Source organism: Sesamum indicum, linkage group LG6, assembly GCF_000512975.1.
Source record: "Sesamum indicum cultivar Zhongzhi No. 13 linkage group LG6, S_indicum_v1.0, whole genome shotgun sequence".
In the NCBI taxonomy this organism is placed as follows: domain Eukaryota; kingdom Viridiplantae; phylum Streptophyta; class Magnoliopsida; order Lamiales; family Pedaliaceae; genus Sesamum; species Sesamum indicum.
Window position 1 is genome coordinate 2,709,048 of NC_026150.1, and position 14,217 is coordinate 2,723,264.

Genomic DNA, 14,217 nt, shown 5'->3' on the forward strand with positions numbered 1-14,217 from the left:
CCTAGATTTCACCAGTTCTTTTTTTTTTTTTTAAATTCAACGATCAAAATTGATTGACCAACTTCCACTGAACTTGAACTCATGGCATATCTTTTACAAGAACAGGTTGACACCACTGGGCTCTTGGTCGCCCCTCACCCTTTTTTCGAGTTGTTAGGTAACAAGATGTCGACGTGTGATTGGATAAGTTTATAAGCTTTTCAAAATATTTTATAATATGTTTGAGAATTTATAAAATTCTCTAAACTATTTGGTACTTTTTTTTAGAGAATGAGTTCGTAAGTTCAAAAAAATAAACTGTCATAAGCCTGTAAAGTCTTTTAGCAAGAGAAGGAGTTTCGGACTTATTTTAATTAAACTCCTTCAAATCAATAACAGATCTATCGTCATCACAAACAACGTCATCTTATTTCATTCAAATATTTTAAAATAAGATTCGACATCTTATAATACATATGAGCTTATAAGATCTTTTAAATACATCGAGTCAAAATATCTCAACACAAGTTGCAGAATGGAGTCATTGCACAATTTCAGGGCATGCCCTGTGCCTGTGAGATCACAATCCCTGGCGCAGAACATATCACAAAAAGGTGGATACAGTTTTGCCAGGGAAACTCACAAGCAACACTTTATGTGAAGGATATTAGGTTACGTATGCTCATCTTGCAGGAGGCCTGAGCAGCTTCAGGATATGTAGTACAAGGAATTTGGGAGCTTGAATGTTCTCTTGGCGCCCGGGGTCCCGTCGAAGCTGCTCCATTGGTCACCGACGATGCCCCATATACGGTACCCCTCGTTAACCAACCTCTTCCTTGCTTCGGCCTTGTAGTTCTTCACGTGTTTGTTTTCGTCTTCAAGATCCCTGAATGGAGCAAACGTATGATATAATCGGATGAAATAGTTCTACATATGTGAAAATCCTTTAATTATTACATCCAAACAATTTGTAAGAGAAGATAAATGTCAAAAACGACGATGAATCTTATAATATATCGATGTCATATGCTAACATATACGCTTACCTTAGTACAAGACCGGACCAGCCGTGGTACCCCTCCTTGATTAGGTTGTCAACGGTGGCATCTCTCAGAGACTCCCTCCGTGTCGAGATAAAAAAGACCTTAAAGCCCTTTTTCTTGATCTCATGGAACAGCCGGAGCGTATGTTCAAGAGCTGGTGCTTTGCTCTTCTCCATCCATCCTTCTAGGGATGTAAGGTTCAGCTTGTTTCCTCTACAATAATACAAATCTACGTTGTTGTGAAAAACATTACACTAACATCCGGCTAGAATATTGCCGCAAATTGCTTTCGGACTTGCAAATGCTTTCGTTTATACACTATTTGACCAACACTCTATGATTCTTGGGTGTTTATGTAACTCATACTTAGTTTTGAATAATGTTTTGATCTCGACTAATAATCAATGCACAACCATATTTAGTTAGTTTTCGTCAAGAGTTTTTTACTGTTAAGCCATGATAATTAGATATTTCTTTTAAGGGTTAATTACACTTAAATTACAAAATAATTTTTGAAATTACACTTACATCTCCGAATATTGTTCGTTTACAATTTTTGACTGGAGCATGAATGTAATTTTAAATTTTCAGACCAATCTAAGACACAGTCAACTGTTGTACTCTAACAGCTAATTATTACCAAATTCGACCATGTTAAGATGTAAGAAGTAGGTAGCTTAATAAATAAACTCACCCGAAGCCATGTTTCTTGAAGTAAGGAAGGGTGGAAATCAAGGTGTCATCCACATCAAAGATCCATGCATCTTTCCCATCCCCTTTGAGGGCGCAGCAGCAGGTGGTGAGATAGAGCTGACACTCCTCGACAGCCCTCTGACAATCAGATTTGTACTGGGTAGAAGTCATGTACTTGGCAATGTAGTCAGTGCACTCTTGGGGGACAACCTCAAACCCCCGTACGTTGTTGAGCTCCACATTAAACCTCCAGCTCTCGCAGTAGTTCTTCAAGCTCCTACCTGCAGAAACTGCGCCTTCTGATCTCTTCCTTAACTGGTTCAGAATGTTCCAGTCGGCTGATGAGGATGCTGGGCAGATCATCATGATCGTCACTGCAAAACCACAGAGGAACAACAGCCAGTTTCTTGCCATTTCCGGCACTACTGTTGAGGAATTTGGAGGGGACTGAGTGGGGATTTAATTGATTGATTGTCACATGGGGGAATGGTGATGTGGGGTGTGGTTGTCACGTCCTATCTTGAAAATGGTTTAGGTGGGAATTATTGGAATTTATGCTAATGATTTGATTCTAGACTGTAATTATCCTATGATTTATAATTCATAATACACACCGATATTGTATCAGTTCATCATAAAAAAATATATAAAAATTTTAAAATTACTAATAAATTAGACTAATTATTAAACACTCACTAAAATCAAGAAGTTTTGATAATTTCCTAGACAATAATAAATATTTATAATTATTTCAAAACTAATAGGTTTGGTTAGCCAATTTATTGGCATAGGGGTGAGAACCTGGAATAATTAAATATTTCAGAAAAAAATTGTGTGTGGGCAATAACAATCATGTGTATAGTATACTACAAGAAATAATAATAAAATTAATTAATAATTTATTGACATATTATGTATCTGTTGACATTCCATAACATATATAAAAATTAAATGGAAATGGGTACAACTGGATTACATTAGGTATAGTTTTTTTCTTTAATAATTAATTAACAAAAAAATAAGGGTGATGATGAAATATTAGCATTTTTTTTCCACGCCACTAATTCCAAGACATCATCATACCATGCCTCCACTACACACAAAAGTAATATATATATATATATATATATATTAGTAATTTGTGGCTCACTCCATGTGTGTGTAATTTTTATAAATATTATTTAAAATAAAATATTTATTATTTTAATAAAATATATACAAAAATAATAGTTAATATTAAATTTATAAAAAAAATTATGACAAAAAGAAGATGAAAGAAAATTTTTAAAATAAATTAACTCTCGAAAGATAATAGGGATTGAAAGTTAGATGAAAATCTTAAAAAAAATAAATTAAATAAAAGAATCATACCAAAAAAAGAAGAGACACCAAAAAGGTGTTCTCTCTTTATACATAGTTTATATATATATATATATATATAAATAAAAATATGTATATCATTGAATATTCATTTATCATTTTCAACAACTATTTATATATAGTAGAGAAGGAACAAGAAAAGAAAACAAAAGAAATTGGGCAATTAAAAATCCTGTAAATATTGGCTGCTGACAGTTTCACATCTCACTAGAGAAGAGAAGTTGCTGAAAGTTATCAGTTTTGTTGTAATTTGACAAAAATACATGCAAACACATAACAAGATAACAACTGAGGAAAGCTGTATGTATGCATGCTAGAAGCAATACCCATAAACACATTAGAGAAATGGAGATATCAAAATGTTTAAAGCCATGTATTGTGTGACTACTCTGGAAATGCCTCATACAGCACCACATAAATGTTAAGTAATATGTATTCCAAAAGATGTTCGAGGAGCCAATGGTGAGGGGTTATCGTCTGAGCAACCGTTGTCAAAGTTCCGGGAGTAGCTCTGTGCGTCATAGTTGTACCGTGTTTTGTTGCTTTGCTTGCTTAGAAGTCGTTTCCATTGCGATCTGAACCTCCAGAGCAATAGCCATGCAGCATATGATCCATGCCGACAAGTTTCAGTTGTTTCTCGCTGGACACTGTTAACAAGAGTGGCTGCGGAGCCACGGGGTAAAAATGCCTTTCCCCGTTTCAACATATGGATCTTTTTCAAGCTCATGATTTTGATATTTTCATAGGTTGAGCTTCAGGGACTATTAACTCAGTAAGGTAATATAGTGGTGGATGTCGTGGTTACCTGCTAAAAAGTGTTGATATTCCATTGGGAGGCATCTTGAAAAGCTTGCATGGTGTCTTTTTCGCATTTGCAGGAGGTGTAAGTGTTCTGATCACGAAGAATCAGTCAACTTTAGCATTGATACCTGTAGGTTCTGATGGTCCCCATCTGAAAACAAGACATAAATGTAGTGAGATAACACCAATTGGCTTGCCTTAACTCCTTCACCATTTACAGAATTTTATGTGGAAATTACTAATGTTTTCTTAATAGCATATTGGCGTCCACAAGATAGCTTTTGTAAAGAGAAGATTGAGGTGTTACCCGAACAATAAAAGAATTGCACGATAGTTAGATACTCATATCCTATGGAGAAATAGGGTCAAATGAGAGGACTTTTTATCTTCTATTTCTCCATCTTTAATCCTTATTCTTCTCTTATCTTCTTTCCTTTGTTATCCTCTCGTTTCCAATTCTTAGGTGCACAAGTAACTGACAAACAAGTCATAATCTCAAGTTACTCAACAATACGGACAAAAAGCCTACGAGGCCTTTGTTGCGGTAGTTAGCTCCAAGGTTGTGAAGTTTGGGTTAACTCCATCTAAATAAGTGTGAGCATTTGTCTACTCATAATTCTTAGTAGTTCATTGCTGAGCATTGTTTATTGGTGAGTCATGACTGCTATACTATCGTTTACTCAAAAAATAAAGGATGGAAATAACCAAATAGAACTTACTTCTACCTTAATTCAGTCACCTAACTGGCTCAATTAGTTATCATTCTCACCTGCCAAAGGTCATGTATTTGGAACATGCAGGAAACCACCTACATCCAGATGTTTAGTCACTATTACCTTTAAATGTTCCAGATCAGATTCAGAAAATAATTGAAATAAATTCTTTTAAAGAAAAAGAGTAGTGAACCAAAGGACCCTGAGAGCTATAACCACAAGTTTGTGATGAATCATTGTTCTTTTATTTTCCTTTGTTGTACAACTAGCAACAGGAAAATATATGTAATCAAATATGCTGTTAGAGTATTCATCAAGGAGCTCCCACTATCCTGTACAAGTTATTATGAGCTTGTAGAGGAGTAAAAAGAACAGGTTGAATGTGAAAAATGTAACATCATGACACCAGAGCCAAAGTGCTTTTCAGCAAATGCAGACCCAACACCTGGCTCGGCAGGCTTGCCAAACAACCCATGCAATAAGAGTTCCAGCATTATGATATCAGAAACTGTTCAATGTTTTCTTAATCGATGCTTCCAGACACAAAAAATGACGAATGAGAAGAAACAATCATACAGCAGAAAAAAGTACCACTTATTGCATGAAGTTCATAAATAATTGAAAGTTAAATGAACCCTGACAGCAGGTTTTCTTAACATGTGCCTATTTCATAAAACAGCACAACCAACCGATAACAGGATATGCTTATTTATTCAGTGCACTAGAAGGGACATCGCCGCATCAAATTGCATCACATGCTTGAAAGAAAAGATTTTGGAAAGTATCATGTAAGAGAGATATATTTACCAGAAACTACATGAAGAGAGAGTGGTCAAACATTGACCGAAGCACATTACATCATGCCTTTCATTTAAGCAACAATTCTGCACCAACTATAATTCAATGAGGCAAATGAATATAATCTAAGCAACCAAGCCAGGAAGCTTAAAGCAAATAACAAAACATGAAGATAACAGAAGTATGAGTTTTCTTCCAATAAGAACAAAAGAGAAAACTGCAGAAAGGCCCATATATATGTGTGTGTGTGTGTGTGTATATATATGCAAGTGAGATACCTTTGAAGTACATATCCAAGCTGTCTTGGCACCAGGGCTTTCACTGATGGACCAGAATAGCTGGTTTGACCTTATAGTTGAGAATTGGATTACCCTTCTTGACGATTGCATAGCCATGTTGCAGCTGCAGGCAGTACCTGTTGATCAATTGGTCACCTTTAAAATATACTACCAATGTACTTTTCCCACTCGCCAATGATTGCAGACATCAGCAATTGCAGCAACGTCGTAGATTCCTTCACAACCATTTCTCTGAATTTGGTATACAAAATTGAGTTACAAAATCATGAATAAACATAGGTTGGAGAATAAAGTTGGTGGAAATAAGTTAAAATCAACCACAATTAAGAAAAGATTTAGTATCATTTAAAGGATCAGAAAATCATACCTCTTCGCAGTTTGGATGCTTCTCTCCTCTCCCTCTTGATTTCTCTGAGTGTGACCCACTGATGAAAATGAAGACAGAGGAAAAATGAGGACACTTTAGTGTTTCCCATGGACACAGAGAACATACACCTTTCAAATAAGAAACTGCAAACTAAAAATGCATGCATGTAGCTCATAATTGGAAACTAAATGCCTGAGCTATTCCCAGAATTACAGTAATTGAATAGGAAAAGTTCATTCTACAAATGGAAATCTCACCAATTATAGCAAGGGGCCAGCATAGTCATGCAGTGCTTTCCAATGCAGCATGGGATCTGTGGATATGAAATATATAAAGGCACCAAATTCTCTCAGCCACCTCACCTAGAATTCCCAAAAATTGGAAGAATAAACATGCTTGCAAGTTAGTTAGAGATTAACAGGAAAGATGAAAAGAGATGTATAAAAAAATAAGGGACTCACACTCCCTATGCTCCATAGCACCACCAACGCAACTGCAGCGCCTGCACAAGAATTAAACATTAACAATTATGATCAATCTATAGACAACCCAAAGAGAAGGTTGCAACCACCAACCTGGTTGCCAAAAAATTTCCTCTGACCTGACCCTCTAGCTCACAGAGATAGGATCTGAACAACTGTGACCTATAATAAAAAACAGGTGCCATGGAAAGAATACACTTCATTTAGTAAAAGGCTTCCACAGCCTAGGCATCTATAAAGATTCAAGAAACAGTAAGAGTTTATATGAATTTGGTCAGAAAACATTTGACTGCTGTGAAATAAGTTGAGAATGAAAATGTACCATGAAGGAATTGCAACTGCTGCCAAGACTGGTGGTAGTGCCCACAGTTGTTTGAGTTGACTCTTAAATAACACTTCAAGATAGTCTACAACACATTTTTCCTGGTTCAATCAGGTAATCAAGATGTAGAAAACAGTTAAAGTGCAATGACGTTGATGATTGTGTAGATAACCACAAACTTCTTAGTCACCATGTATCAAGATGAAAGGCCCGCAACGATAAAAATATACCTTACAATTAACCAAGCTCTCTTTCAGGAAAAGGTGAAGAGACTTTCCCAGTGACAATTTGAAAACTTCATGGTAAATCCTTGAGAGTGTAAGGGGCTTGTATGAAACTGACATCAAATGTTCAATGAGTGGGCTCCATCTATCTGCAATACATCCTAATAACAAGAGCTCCTGCAGGCCAAAGACATAAGGTTTGAGAAAGAATCTACAAAACCAACAGTAAATGCTAGCCTGTGTTAATTGATGGAAGTTTTCAGTATAAAGAACATGCTTATTGATGTACCTCACAATAAACTACGTTCTTAACATTATTTTTACCAGAAAGGGACACCCAATTCATGAAGTTCTTTGTATAACAAATACATGCTGTTTCAATTTCACAAGTTAGCATCCTTTGTGTATCCATTGCATTGATCCAATATTCCAATTATTCATACAGGTATTGTACTTGCAATAGGATATGAGCAGAACTTGCAGTTTCTAAAGTAAAAGTATGGCTTACAATTGTTTCACACAAATCCTCACTGTCAGACAAAATATTTAGTTGTCCAAATATTTTGGTCCATTGGCCTTCAGGCGCAGTAAAAATCAAACTGGCACCAGATACCAGCCTTATAGTCCGATTGTCAAGCATATATGATAGGCTTCTTGATCTCCAGCGATTCCAAACAATTGCTTCAACTGGCAGTTCCTCTGCGCTTTAGGGCAATAGCAAAAAGAAACATTAAAACCAGATTAAAGAGAAGGATTTCCACATCTTAGGTTGGCAAGAAACTGTAGATACCTAGGTATTCAAAAGAAAATGCATGTGGCAAGTAGCAGTGGGACAAACATAAGCAGCTGTTTGCTTGAATGGTAATTTACGGCTCTAAACTAAGAAGTGTGCAGCTCAAGCTCATAACCTACCAAGGGCCTTGAAAAAGCACCCCACCTCATGAATTTGAACATGCTCTATACGCACTTCCAACTACTATTCAGATATTTTCACAGTTTAGCCTCTATTCAGATATTTTCACAGTTTAGCCTATTAGCACACTAAGGAAAGCTCGGGAAAGAAAGAGGTTGCTCCAATATATATGCAAAAATTTGATTTTGGAGGACGTAAATGTTCAAAAACAGATTTATAATTCCAATAAGGAATTACCAAAAAAATAAATAGGTCCTGCTATATCTGTATGTTTTGCTGAAAATTCCTCAGTGAAGTTTCTAAAACAGTACTTCTAGTGTTGTGGAAACAGAATACTAGACTATTTAAACACCAAGCAAAACAAATAACTAAAAAAAAATTTTCTCAGACCATATATTAGCTAGCCGAGAACATGAACAGAGCTCTCTCCTTCTAAGCACATCTTCTTTTTTGTGTGATTAATAGATACAAACAGAAAACTGAACGAAAGAGATAGTACAGACAGTAGCACAGAATCATCAAGTCCTGTGGTGTGTAAAAAGAGTATGGTTGTTCGCTTCACTTTTCTTAAGATAAAAGGGTGCATGTTTCAGAAAAATAGGAAATAACTTCAACTAACCAAAACACATACTTCAATAGTCAAGAAAGTAGAGTCACTTACATCGAACACGCCGAGTGCTCTATTAGTTCTGAGTTTGAGGTACACCCAAGCTCAGCATGCATGCTTTGTCCTATAGTTCTCCACATATTCTCCAAACCAGTCTCCACTGCTGAACAGCAAGACACAGCCAGCTGCCTTCTTCCAAGTTGCTGAACAGCGGTCACAGTAAAGTCACAGTCAACCACATTATATTGTTTCCCACTTGGAACAGCACTGGGAGATGAAATCTTGGAACCCTCCATGAAATTTCTGCTCTCACTTAAATTCAGACCTTTTGAGGGGATTCGCCGTAATTGTTCCGAGTAGACATCAACATAATCATTGTCTATCCTCTGAAGGTTGCTGAAGTCCATCTCAACGGATGCTGTCATTATAGCTTTTAGATGGGACTCCCTCAGGGGTAACGTATGAATCAGGTGCTCCAACAGAAACTCTCTCGCTCTACAAAGGGTAGTGCATGACAAGTGGGCAAGACCCTGCTTAAAACAGGTAAACCACATCTAACTGACTACAGAACAAACAAATCAAGAAATTACAAGTAATAAAGGAATTAAAAGCTCCCGACCTGAGGGAAATGAGGATTGGATGTCAATCCAATTAAAGCAGCATCAAGCTCTTTAACTGAGTCTTGATAATCACCAGAACTTGTCAAGCCCCTGGCCAACTGACATGATTGAGGATACATCAATCAAGCAAACTTTGATAACCAGCTTAATATTGGACATCCAGATAACTATTGCTCAAATTACAATCAATTTCTTTCAATTCAAATTCAAAAAGCGTCCCAACCTCGAACTCCAGACTACTCTAAAAAACCCAATACCACGAAACAGTCAGACAGAAAGATAACGGGAGCAGTCCACTTACATTCTCGAGGAAGTTCGCCCACCGAAAAGATTTCTTGATGTTGTGGGAGTCCCAGTGCGCCAGACGGCCTGTTAATTGATACCCAGAAGCCAAAATCACCATATTGACGAAATTCTGAATCAATTTCATCAAATCTTGCAGCGATATCTCAGGATACGACCAGCCCATCCTTCTGATTGTACAAGAGCAGAAACTTCACCCGACCCCGCGCCGGCTCTTCGATAAATGAAACTCAGACGAATAGCTATAATTTTCCCGCGCTGAAAGGCTCCCAGTATCCGAGCCACAATGGGAAGGCCCAGAACAAATTAATTTTATTAGGACAAAGCCCATGAACAACACTATTATAAAACCATAACCCAAAATCATTATTTATGCTCTAATAAAAGAATGAAATAAGAGCAAAATTCGTTAAAAGATATAATTCGAGAGGCTGTTTATTTCCCAATATTATATAGTTATAATTATAAATTTATCTTAGTTTTCAATGTTGATGAACATCTCCGACAACATTAACACATTAATTTTCACAAGCAACCGGCTTAATTAATAGTTAAAAATTATTTAGTTGTTAGAATAATCAAAACATGTTATTTAAAATTGGATTTCAAATCATCTTTTTCTCTCTCTTCTAAGTTAGGCATATAACTAAAGTCCTCTTTGTCGTTAAAAATTACCAAATAGGTTAGGGTAAATTACACTTTATCCCCTAAATTAATCTTAATATACATTTGTCCCTCTAAATTAACAAATATAATACCCATTAATTGGACAAAAATGCCTCTCATACATTAAATAATTATATTATTCTCAATTTTATTCTATTTTGCACTTAACATCATCTTGGGAGAGAAGGCCCTTTCCTTCTCCTATGCCTGTTCCCCTAACGTTTTTGGACTACAAATTATTTTCTAATTAACTTATTTTAATAAGTGAAGAATTTAAATTACAAAATGAAGTTCAAAAAATTAAAAAAAAAATAATTAATTTCACAACTAAATTAATTTAAATCTATATATTTCTATATATTTATGATATAATTTTTATGCAATTATAAAATAATAATAAAATTTATTTATTTATTCCAAAAAGACAGTATTCAGTCGATCCTAATTTACCGAAACAAATAACAAGAATGAGTGGATCCTTGAAAAGGAAATAACTGAGACGGGTGTATCGGTAAACAGAATAGTGCGCACCAATATCAAAATCAGTTTCATACTCTCACAAAGTAATTGTTAATTGACCACATATCGTATGAAACTGATGTTTATACATGTGATCAATATTTGATATTTTCCATGCACTAAACTATCGTAAGCAACCTCGCCTATTATATTAGAATACAACATAACACCATATTCATGCTCATTTTGTAAAGCCCCAAAGAGCATCATTAGTTCATGCAACTTCCACTAGATTTTGGCCTTTTGCCATTACCACAAGACAGTAATAATTTACCAACATCCCCGTAGACAACAAACTATCCAACACTCAACGGGCACTTGGAAGTGATAAAACAAGGGGAATCACATCTTTCTTCTGGTGTACAGAGGCATCAACTTATGAAACAAAGGCCACCAGATCTTCAACCTAATCCCCACGTAATCTGCCAGGGTAATTTTTTTACAAAATTTACATAACATAGCCACTTGACTGCCAAACACAATCAGGATGGAAATACGATATGCTAATTAAGTCCAAAAAAATGTTGCAATCAGTTTAAAGATCATCCAATATGATATCAAACTTACCATCCTAGATATGCAATACTTAAATGAATCCACCTTTAGCTCTTACAAAAATACCATGGAAAAATGACATCTTTCATCTTACTGAAAAAGAACAGTTTAAAGGGTCCGAATGAAGAAAAAAGCACAAAAATCTAGACGATGGCATTGGCAGCACTGGCAATCCTGGGCCATAAGTCAGCACACTCCTTTCCAATTGGGCCAGTGATAGCAGATCCTTCAAACACCAAAACAGCACAGGTATAAGATGACATTCAATTCTAAACAAATTTGCCCAAGAAGTTTCCCGTAATGCAAGTACGGAGGATAATTGATACCTTTCATTTCACCCTTTGGATTCACAATGACCCCAGCATTATCTGCATTTCAGAAAACACGAATAAAGAAACTTTCCGAGTGAACATCACTATTTCAAATAATTCAAACAGCACTCTTAGATGGCAAGAAGCATATTTCAGACCATCCTCAAAAGGGGCAACAAAAAACACAATTGCATAGGAAAAGAAAAGCAAAGCATAAATTAGACAAGAAGAGTTGCAGTAAACCCAATTATTCAGGAGTTAAATTATCCTAACAGCCAATTTGCATGTTACTTATACAAACAAAAGCACCGCAGCTTTAACCCTAGAGAAACAAATATCTCCATTGAACAATAAAACATTTATATGACTCAAATTCTACCAAATGCTAATTCAAAAACAATAAGTGGCAACATGTAGATTAGAATTAATGCTCCGGCTCATGAATTTACAAAAATAGGAAAATTCAACGAACAAGATAATATGCAGAGAATAAAACACTATTATATAACAACTGAATTAAAGAAATATTGCATCATAAAAGATTGAAATAGATAAGCATAACAACAATCAAATCTAAGAATGCCCGAGTCAACACAACTCAAAGAAAACATCCAGCAAAATAACTCATACTACAACATCGGTATACATTGAGATGAACAAAACACACAAAGACCAGCAATGCAAGTCAGTTCCAGTGTAAAATGATGTTACCTTCGAAGTACATGTAGACTCCGTCCTTTCTGCGCCACGGCTTGCGCTGGCGGACGATGACGGCAGGCATGACCTTCTTACGCAAATCGGGCTTACCCTTCTTGACGGTGGCCATGACCATGTCACCGACACAAGCGGAGGGAAGCCTGTTAAGTCGGCCCTTGATCCCCTTCACCGATATGATGTAGAGGTTCTTCGCGCCCGTGTTGTCGGCGCAATTCACGGTCGCCGCAACAGGCAGACCCAGCGACATCCTGAACTTGTTCCCCGCCGTTCCACCGCGTCCTGCGCGCAAACAGAATCATGGTAAAAACTATATATATATATTTGAACAAGAGAAGGAAAATTCAGCTTAGCAAGAGGAAAGAATGGACTATGTTAGGATCACTGATCCATCGTACCTCGCTTCGACATTTTGGCTGGATTTTCTCCTCCGCTCTGCTTCTCTCCCCCTGATCGAAGTGAAGGGTGAGGAGGCGCTAGGGTTTTATTTGTGCCGTTAAAAGTGAATGTTGAAGTGGGCTAGGGTTTTTACACAAAACATATATTCTATGGGCCTTGGGGATATAGGCCCAATTATCTTTGCTTAGTATTTCAGAATATAAATAGAGAGGAAATGATATATGAAGTTTTTACAGGTGTTCATTTTGATTAACCAATCCAATCAAATGTTTGGTTAATTCAAATTTTGGTTCGTCGAAATTTGGTTGGGTAAAAATTAAATTTATTTTAATTTAATTTAATGTTGTATTGAGATAATTGAATTTTTAAAAATAATAAGTTTAAAATTGAATAAATTCTACTTAAATTGAACAAATTATGAATGAAATTTAAATTTGTAGTATTAATTAAATTTAAAACTGAATGAAATTAGTAATTTTCAAATTAATTTAAGTATATATAAAATTAAATTTATTATATTTACATATATAATATAATTGTATATATAACATTATAATATAATATATCTATTTATTTACTGTTTAAAAGAAGTTTGGTACTTAGTCTGTTTCGATAAATCGAGCAAAAAATCGAAACCAGCTGAATTATTGAATTTGAAAAACAATAACTGAATATCAATTGAAATTTTGATTCGATTTGTAAATTGAATAGTACACACCTCGAGTCTCACAGTGTTACTGAATAGTGCACACTCCTATCCAAGTAAAACAAATTCACCCGAAACCTTACACTCTGTTTGTTTAGTATAATAGTTGTTTTTGCATTCATATAATAAGTAATTTTATTTAATTTAAAATATTATAAATCAAAATAAGATATATAAACCAACATATCATATTTTAAGCAAAAGAAATAAATAAAATAAAACTAATTTATAAATATTATTGACATAAAAAAAAAACTGGTGTAAGTGAAATTTTCATATTAATATATATAGATGGTATAAATTATATAGATGAGAAGAAGCATTTGAGTAAGAGTGGTCGAAAATACATAAAGACATTTTTGATAATTTAAAGTAATTTAAAAAATTAGTGTGACGATATAAATTACCATCATTTGTGAGTGAAAATGAATTTGTTTTTTTTATATAGTATAAATTATACATAAAACAAATAATAAAAGGGGTAAATCGATAAATTTTAAAAAACTAAAATAATCCCTTCTAACTTTATTTATCTTGTTAGAAATAAGACTATTTTATATTTATTTTTTTTATTAATTATACCAAAGAAAAATGTCATACTTAATCTAGTAAAGTAAATTCCATTCGCACTCCCTCCTGCAAGAAAAAATTGAGGTATGTAGTTGCAAGAATTTCAACAAAGCCCTTATTGTAACAAAAGATTATCAATGTAATTAGAGGCTAACCCTATGACTTCGAAATATTAACTATACATTAAATAAAGAATTTGAAATGTGTTTATGATAATCAAATGTGTGAATGAT

General features: G+C 35.0%; 3 protein-coding genes across 7 annotated transcripts; all 3 read right to left on the bottom strand.

Moving 5' to 3' along the window:
* On the bottom strand, positions 387-2,313 carry LOC105163453 (acid phosphatase 1). The gene is made up of 3 exons (XM_011081799.2): positions 1,717-2,313; positions 1,026-1,235; positions 387-865 (listed from the first exon to the last, which is right to left on the bottom strand). Exons 1-3 carry the CDS (start codon positions 2,127-2,129, stop codon positions 688-690), a joined length of 801 nt encoding a protein of 266 aa, XP_011080101.1. The 5' UTR covers positions 2,130-2,313; the 3' UTR covers positions 387-687.
* LOC105163454 lies at positions 3,616-9,809 on the bottom strand. 5 transcript variants are annotated; one of them, XM_011081803.2, is made up of 13 exons: positions 9,543-9,809; positions 9,241-9,339; positions 8,676-9,151; positions 7,610-7,805; positions 7,108-7,278; positions 6,878-6,978; positions 6,649-6,717; positions 6,535-6,575; positions 6,331-6,435; positions 6,074-6,131; positions 5,686-5,937; positions 3,901-4,047; positions 3,616-3,783 (listed from the first exon to the last, which is right to left on the bottom strand). In XM_011081803.2, exons 1-9 carry the CDS (start codon positions 9,708-9,710, stop codon positions 6,356-6,358), a joined length of 1,401 nt encoding a protein of 466 aa, XP_011080105.1. In that variant the 5' UTR covers positions 9,711-9,809; the 3' UTR covers positions 3,616-3,783; positions 3,901-4,047; positions 5,686-5,937; positions 6,074-6,131; positions 6,331-6,355. The 5 variants fall into 5 exon arrangements, with proteins under 5 accessions (XP_011080105.1, XP_011080103.1, XP_011080104.1 ...); XM_011081801.2 differs by adding an exon at positions 5,417-5,493 and having other exon boundaries at positions 3,616-4,047; XM_011081802.2 differs by adding an exon at positions 5,417-5,502 and having other exon boundaries at positions 3,616-4,047.
* LOC105163456 (60S ribosomal protein L23) lies at positions 11,215-12,846 on the bottom strand. The gene is made up of 4 exons (XM_011081805.2): positions 12,708-12,846; positions 12,307-12,591; positions 11,611-11,652; positions 11,215-11,510 (listed from the first exon to the last, which is right to left on the bottom strand). Exons 1-4 carry the CDS (start codon positions 12,718-12,720, stop codon positions 11,428-11,430), a joined length of 423 nt encoding a protein of 140 aa, XP_011080107.1. The 5' UTR covers positions 12,721-12,846; the 3' UTR covers positions 11,215-11,427.

What these genes read in the sequence shown, in the direction of transcription:
- LOC105163453 (XM_011081799.2), bottom strand. Translation starts at nt 2,129, where the DNA reads ATGGCAAGAAACTGGCTGTTGTTCCTCTGTGGTTTTGCAGTGACGATC. An exon ending in TTCAAGAAACATGGCTTCGG is followed by an intron (nt 1,236 to 1,716) that starts GTGAGTTTATTT and finishes GTATTATTGTAG; the next exon opens with AGGAAACAAGCTGAACCTTA. An exon ending in TGGTCCGGTCTTGTACTAAG is followed by an intron (nt 866 to 1,025) that starts GTAAGCGTATAT and finishes TGCTCCATTCAG; the next exon opens with GGATCTTGAAGACGAAAACA.
- LOC105163454 (XM_011081803.2), bottom strand. Translation starts at nt 9,710, where the DNA reads ATGGGCTGGTCGTATCCTGAGATATCGCTGCAAGATTTGATGAAATTG. An exon ending in AGGATTTGTGTGAAACAATT is followed by an intron (nt 7,279 to 7,609) that starts GTAAGCCATACT and finishes TTTGGCCTGCAG; the next exon opens with GAGCTCTTGTTATTAGGATG. An exon ending in GGAAATTTTTTGGCAACCAG is followed by an intron (nt 6,576 to 6,648) that starts GTTGGTGGTTGC and finishes ATTCTTGTGCAG; the next exon opens with GCGCTGCAGTTGCGTTGGTG.
- LOC105163456 (XM_011081805.2), bottom strand. An exon ending in AGTCTACATGTACTTCGAAG is followed by an intron (nt 11,653 to 12,306) that starts GTAACATCATTT and finishes TCTGAAATGCAG; the next exon opens with ATAATGCTGGGGTCATTGTG. An exon ending in TCCAAAGGGTGAAATGAAAG is followed by an intron (nt 11,511 to 11,610) that starts GTATCAATTATC and finishes TGGTGTTTGAAG; the next exon opens with GATCTGCTATCACTGGCCCA.